Source organism: Oncorhynchus kisutch, linkage group LG5 (assembly GCF_002021735.2).
Source record: "Oncorhynchus kisutch isolate 150728-3 linkage group LG5, Okis_V2, whole genome shotgun sequence".
Classification (NCBI taxonomy): domain Eukaryota; kingdom Metazoa; phylum Chordata; class Actinopteri; order Salmoniformes; family Salmonidae; genus Oncorhynchus; species Oncorhynchus kisutch.
In genome coordinates this window covers 10,040,594-10,048,068 of record NC_034178.2, presented here as the reverse complement: position 1 = coordinate 10,048,068, position 7,475 = coordinate 10,040,594, and the positions used below count along the sequence as shown (strand labels likewise).

Sequence of the window (7,475 nt, the reverse complement as noted above, 5' to 3'; positions counted from 1 at the left end):
GAAAAGATTTAAGATGAGAACAGAAAGTATGTAGAATCCTATATTTATTTATTGAGCCTCAATTGACCTGTTTACTGAGACCTGTCTTAGGCTAGGCTAAGGCTCTGTTAAATACAGCAAAGGGTGTAGACTGGATATGGGGGTGTGTTTCAATGAGACATTTTGCATGGAATGTTTTTACAGCCTTATTTGGATAAGAGAGTTTCCATTTCCAGTAAGGGATGGTGTACAAAAAAAGACTGACCATATTCTATATCTATGGTAAAAACAATAAGCATATGTACAAGAAATGAACAATATTAATAACGTTTTCCTTAAGCTCTTGAGACTAATACAACTTCATAGTTTGTCTGAGGTTAAAATTACTCCAGTGCTAGATCCTTTATTCAAGTTGATAACCAGTAACCATAATAAAAAAAAAAAAACTCAATTATTAAACAATGATTCTGCAAACCAATAGGATCAATTCCTACTGTCAGAGAATACACCAAATTCAATTAGTGCTCAAAGATTTGACTCTGAGTAATGCGCCTTCTAGTCCCCACGCGGTAGGTGGCGCTTTCTAACTATTTGTTTATCTAAAATCTGACCGGATGTGTTCCCAAGAAAGAACACAGTTATCAAAGATGGCGAAACATTGATAACAAGAAGCCATATGTCTTTAAAAATATGACTATTTCGTGAATTAGCTGCTGCAAAAAAAACGTTTAGAATCCAAATAGATTAAGTAATTGTGACCGGTAAAAAACAACAACAAGGGCTTAAGATGTCTGAGACGAGTGTTTTGCATCAACGGATAAGCTCCGTCATGGACATTCTAGCCTCCGCTGCCGTGACAGAGATTTGCAAATTAGTAGAGGATTGTTGTGGAGCGTTAAGTGTAGAAGTCTCTCAAAGCAAAGAGCAAATCAAAATGCTAGAGAAGCAACTCAGCCTGACCGAGTCGAGGTACATGTCGGTGAGTGGCAAAGGACAGATGCTTGTTACCAGTGGTTCATCGACAACCAACAGTCCTTCCGGCAATTCCCCCGCGGCTGATGATGAAGGTGGGCTATCGATTTGTAACTGTCTTTAGGGTTGCCAGGTTGTTAAACGGGTGGGCCTAATCCTGAATGCTGATTGGTTGAAACCGCATTCCAGCCGTTGTCTATTTAAGCAATAAGGCCTGAGGGGTGTGGTATATGGCTAATATACCACGTGTAAGGGCTGTTCTTGAACGACTCAACCCGGAGTGCCTGGATACAGCCCATAGCCATGGTATATTGGCCATATACCATGGTATATTGGCCATATACCACAAACCCCTGAGGTGCCATATTGCTATTATAAACTGGTTACCAAGGCAATTAGAGCAGTAACAATACATATTTTGTCATACATCAGACCTATACCACAGGTATCACGGCTGTCAGCCAATCAGCATTCAGGGCTCAAATCACCCAGTTTTATAATCCACAAATTGCCACAGGCATTTTAATGTCATAGATTTAGCCGATTTACTCTGTTCCATCTGACTGTGATCCACTGTCTCATCAGCCCAGCCAGGCAATTTATAAACTTGGATCTCCACTATAAAAAGCATCTAGACATTCTCACATTTCTTTTAGACTAACATTTTGTTTTCAACAGCGGAGATTTGTATATACCTTGCTGTCTGTCTCAGACATTTGCAAAATAGTTTCAATATTTAAATTCGATCTCCTGCTGTCCCATAGTAATGAACGTGTCAGGACGAGACAGACAGGCAGGCCGTGTTTCTCAGCCAATTGAAATCGTGAACCAACTGGCATCATTTTTATGGATATATATAAAATGAAAAAATATAAAACGAAACGAAGTGCAGCTAGTTTGCAGTCTTTTCAGCTTCAGTTTTAAGTGATTGTGTTTTCTGTGTTGTTGGCTAGCTTCTCTGATCAAGTGTCCTGACAAGTGAGCACATTTTCTATGCCAGGCAAATTGCGCCTCATTAGCTCGTTATGGATGTATCCAAATGTCACTAGAAAACAGCTTAAACAAATGCAAATGCGGCTACGTTGCTGTTAATCTGGCTGCACTTTTTGACGTGACTGTAAATTAGCCTTAGTTGGCTAGCTAGAAAGTAAGGGATAAGAACATACACAATGAAACATTTAGAACAAACAACTGGGTCACGTCCATAGATACAGAACAAAAAGACTGATTGACTGGGTCGTGTCTCCAGCAACCGAACCAATAGAACGAACAACCGCCCCCGGCTTGGGAAGCAACCCTAGATTTGTGTCGTCGGGACTATATCTTGTGGAAAGATGAAATAGTATGAATACATTTATTTTCATTAAAATGTTATTTTGATATGTCAATAACCCGTTGTATAAAAGTGATAATGCCCTCGAAGCTGGTGTTTGGAGGATATATTGGCACGGTTTGCAACACCCCGTGCCGATATATTCTCCAAACACCGGCTTCTCAGGCATTATCACTTAAATTACTTAAATGACTACTTAAAATCTGCCAAAAAGGCCTGAAAACTAGCTCCAGCAGCAAGAGAGGAGTTACCACCTTAATCCAATAGGTGGCTCCATAATGACAATCTAACATGCTGACCAGACCGGACACGCCGCAAATTAAATTTAGAAATCAATGTTATTATACACTGCTCGCGCGCGCCAACGAGCGTCTGCGACACCAAGGGCTAAAATAGAACTCATTCCTATTTCTGAAGCAGATCGCGCTGAAAGTCCTGCCTCTCCCATCTCATTGGTTTATAGTAGCAGGTACCCACGTGCCATCTCCTCATTGGTTATACTGGTTTATAGTAGCAGGTACCCACGTGCCATCTCCTCATTGGTTATACCCACGTGGGTGACTGAAAGATGAACTATTTTGCCGGTAGTTGTGGTAATACAATGAAAGTTTAGATGTGATCACCATATAAGTTAAACGATGAAAAAGCCTGGAAGGAGGAGAGATGACTAGAAACGATTCGGTTGGTCGTTTTTTGTCGGAGTAGAGGTCCTTGTGCATTTCAGGTAAAATAACAACTCAATGTTTATATCCCAGGACAAATTAGCTAGCAACAGCAAGCTAGTCATCCAACAATCGGTATCGGTGTTGAAAAATCATAATCGGTCGACCTCTAGTCTGTTTCAGAATGTGTGGAGCTGTCAATAAATCAGTGGAATTAAATTCAGGTTTGAGACGTCAGGCAAACCTCCCTCCACAGACATTTCCAGTCAAATATCAGGTTTGATCGGGGGTTTGGGCTTTGTCCACTCTAGGATTCTAACTCTACAATCAATAGTGCATGTTTCATATAGCGAGCAAAATTAAGTAATTTGCAGTCAATATTAATCATTTTAAATGTGAATATAATAAACAATATAAAATCCATTTTTATTAAGTACATTCTCTGTAGATGTTCTCTCGCGGACAGACTATGTAAACATAAATGAGCAGGAATAGTTCCGGTGCTTGGATTCTTCCTGTTTTTTGTTGTTGACAAATCACGATTTCACAGTTGGATAGCATCTTTAAAATTTCGGGAGGGGACTTTTGGCCCATAACTTACAAAGAGAGATGGTGGAGCTCCTTGTTCTAGTGTCTCTTCTCTTAACACGTATGGACCCAGAACTTAATCGAGCAGCTGACCAATTACGCAAGACTTGAGGTCTGTGTGAACAGAGATTACTGAAGACAGTCGCTCGCTGTACTACCCTTGTGTTTTTTTATGGATCATTATTGTTGTTTAGACCAGTAATGAGCTATGCCCCCTCCATTATAATCATTAGAGCCAGATTGCGGCTCTTGGTGAAAATGATTGGCCCAAACAGTTTGCGTACATAAGTCAATCAACAACAGCACAGATGAGTGCGAAATCCTGAACATAGCATAGGATATCTTAGACCCCATTTATCTTATGTCAGATCATCAGTACTTATCTCATCAGCTTATAAATTCTAACTCCTCTTTTCTCCATCCCTTCAGATTTCCAGCAATTCATTGTCTCTGAAGTGGAGTTTCCCCCTGAGCAGCAGCATTATAATCAGGATTGGAGCCCCAGTCTGGGGCAATATAATTGGAACCCCATACAGATTAAAGAGGAAGAGGAGGAATTCAGCGTCATTCAGGAGGAGGAAGACTCTGTATTCACTCCTGCCTGGGTGAAAAGTGACTATGATCAGTACCCAACTCAGTCCTCACAAACCCAAAGTGAAGAATACGAAGACACAATGGCCTCTACTGAAGAGATCAAAACAGAACCAAAGGAAGACTATTCCTCAGAGCCAACCAGTGACTCTCATCTCAAGTGCAAATTGAAGAAGACATGGACAGAAAAAGGACAAAGCTCGAATGGTGGAAAATCCATGGATCTGAAATCTCCAGTGCAAAGAAGTCGCACAGAAGAGAAATCATTTTGCTGTAGTGATTGTGGTGAATGTTTCACTCAGATGGATACACTGGATTCTCATATGAGGACCCACACACGGGAGAAGTTGTATCACTGTCAAGATTGTGACAAAGTATTCACTCGGCTTGACCGCTTCAAATTGCATAGGAAGGCCCACACAGGAGAGAAACCGCATCGCTGTGGTGAATGTGGCAAATGTTTTTCTCAAGTTGGATATCTGAACTATCACATAAAGACTCACACAGGGGAGAAACCGCATCGCTGTCATGATTGTGGCAAATGTTTTTTTCGAGTTGGTGAGCTGACACTTCATAAGAGGATTCACACAGGCGAGAAACCACATCGCTGCCTGGTCTGTGGCAAATGTTTTGCTCGTCCTAGTAATTTGAGTAGTCACATTAGGGTTCACACAGGGGAGAAATCTTATAGCTGTCATCATTGTGGCAAATATTTTCGTCATAAAGGTAATCTGACAACGCATATGAGGATTCACACGAGGGAAATCACATCATTGTCGCTATAGTAGCAGATCTTTCAGAACTGGCGTTAGTCACATGAGTTCATATGAGGATAATCACATGAGCGATAAACTATATTGCTGTCAGGATTGTTGTAAATATTTCACTAATTGTTTGAATTGGCTGGGACATCGGAAAGAAGAGACCACATTACTGCCACGACTAGAAAATATTTCACAACTGCCTTTTTTTGACATTGTGTATGAGACATTCACACGGGAGGAATCTTACAAGCGTCTGTCCAATGCTTAAGTGCCAAAAGTGCATTGAATTGTCTTCAGAATACACACTGAGAAGAAACTATATAGGCTAAGTGAGGATTGCTTCAAAACAAAGGCTTAAGCAGACACATGGAGAGAATGCACGGGAACATGACTGTGCCCCGTGTAGGGAAGGGCATCAGACAGACATTGTTCATAGTTTAACTTGATTATATTAGTCTCATTTTAAAACTTTCCATGTGAACCCTGCCAGGCAATCACTGCACAATATCTGTCAAATAATTGGTCCAACGATAGTGATAGAATTATCTTGATCTGATGAAATCCACGTTGATGCAAGCTGTAACCGAGTCTAGCTCAAACGGCCACTTAAACTGGTCCTATTGAATCCAGTAGAGACCATTTAGATTCCAGTTCAGCCCACTAGACACCAGTAGCCATTCTCTACCTGAACAAACCTAGAGAATTGATACATTGTTTATGTACGCATGTATAATACCTACTTCGGTGTGTAGTTAATGTTTGTTTAGCCCCCTATTGAGTACTGTCTTCCTTGTAAATCATGATAAAACATTATGGAAAAGTTATGTAATGATTTATTGAAAAGAGTGGGAGCCCTGTTTAATTTTTTTATTTTTAAATCAGAATTACTTCGAGGTCCATGTGTATTATCAACATATCTTATACTAGTTATAAAACAATCATTCTAGCCTTTATTATTAATTTGACAGTTTCACGTGACATGACTAACTTTGAAATATTTACACTGGACCCGAAAGTGCTTCATTACTCCTGTTGGCTTCACGGGTGACAGAACATAACACAAGCTAGCCATTGGCATTATCTGAAAAATGTCAAAATTAGAGTTGTTGAGAGTGATTTTTAACCAGGTGCTGTGGATGAGATATTCAGAGCATTTGCAAAAACGATATCAGAGTAACAGTTACCAGGACAACGTTTATCTATCGAAAGAGGACAACGGACGTCTACAGGGGCTGCTTGAAGTCCTCCTGAAATCTGAGATAAAGGTTTATAGTGCAGGTTTGTCACTTTTTTTTCCTGTTATTCAACATTCATTTTAGGAACATTGACAATGTTGACGGTTTAATTCAGTTAGCAGGAAGATAGGCTACATCTAGCAAGCTCACGCTGGGTCACTAGCAGCCCGGCCTCTGCATCATTTATAGCTTGAACAACCGCTAGTGAGCGCTGCAAGGTTATTATAGTTTTGTGATTTAATATTATTTTTTTCTTTTGATTAGAAATAGTTCGTTTTTAGACTTGATTTGCTAGTGTTTATTTTGTTTGTTTTGATAGAAATGTTTATTTCGTTTTTATATTTAGTAGCCTGTGTGGGAGGCCAGGAGACATTTGTTGTTTTAGGATGTCACTTCTGGGCACTGTAATATATAAGTTGATGGGCCTGGACCATAGACATAACATCTCTGTGTCACGATGGCATCTGTGAGAGAATGGGCAGTGCCGTTGAGGCCATCTCATCTAAAAAGTCAATTTTCTTCTTCATGAGTAAAATTCATAGGGTGATTATTCCTAATGACCTGGCATCAGGACTCCAACTGGATCATCAGGAAGGAACAGACAATGAATTGGGACGTTAATGAAATCAAAATGGTGAAAGTCCTCAAACACTGCCCAGGCTTTTAGCCAGTAGAGACGACTCCATGCAACTTGATGGCTGGGACATAGGTTTGGTTTCAATTATAAAACAATCCAAATGTGACTTGGATTTAAAGGATAAGCCCCTGGTGAAAGAGAACTCTTTCCCAAGTTTACACCAATCAATGCCTTTTTAACTTGAGTAGTAGTTTGTTAGAATAATTAAGTTCCTTAACCTGACAGAGAGGAAAAAACAAATGAAGGTCATGGCACATTTGACATGCTATGTTTATGTAATATTAAACATGTACAGTGCATTCGGAAAGTATTCAGACCCCTTGATTTTTTCCCCACATTTCATTACATTACAGCCTTATTCTAAAATGGATTAAACCCCCCATCCCCCCCATCAATCTACACACAATACCCTATAATGACGAAGCAAAAACAGGTTAACATTTTTGCAAATTATTAAAAGTAAAAAACTATCACATTTACTTAAGTATTCAGATCCTTTACTCAGTACTTTGTTGAAGCACCTTTTGGCAGTGATTACAGCCTTGAGTCCTAGGTATGAAGCTACAAGCTTGGCATACCTGTTTTTGGGGAGTTTCTCCCATTCTTCTCTGCAGATCCTCTCAAGCTCTGTCAGGTTGAATGGGGTCCGTTGCTGCACAGCTATTTTCAGGTCTCTCCAGAGATGTTCGATCGAGTTCAAGTCCTGGCTCTGGT

General features: G+C 40.1%; 1 protein-coding gene across 1 annotated transcript; it reads left to right on the top strand.

Annotated features, from left to right (window-relative positions):
• Positions 1–612: 612 nt before the first annotated feature.
• LOC109890619 (zinc finger protein 184-like) lies at positions 613–7,234 on the top strand. Its single transcript, XM_020482571.2, has 2 exons — positions 613–1,046; positions 3,964–7,234. The coding sequence occupies exons 1-2, from the start codon at positions 767–769 to the stop codon at positions 4,908–4,910; spliced, it is 1,227 nt and encodes a 408-aa protein (XP_020338160.1). The 5' UTR covers positions 613–766; the 3' UTR covers positions 4,911–7,234.
• Positions 7,235–7,475: the final 241 nt, after the last annotated feature.

Excerpts from the sequence above, each read along its gene's own strand:
- LOC109890619 (XM_020482571.2), top strand. The coding sequence starts at position 767 with ATGTCTGAGACGAGTGTTTTGCATCAACGGATAAGCTCCGTCATGGAC. Across the intron at positions 1,047-3,963 it reads CCCCGCGGCTGATGATGAAG|ATTTCCAGCAATTCATTGTC; the intron begins GTGGGCTATCGA and ends CCATCCCTTCAG.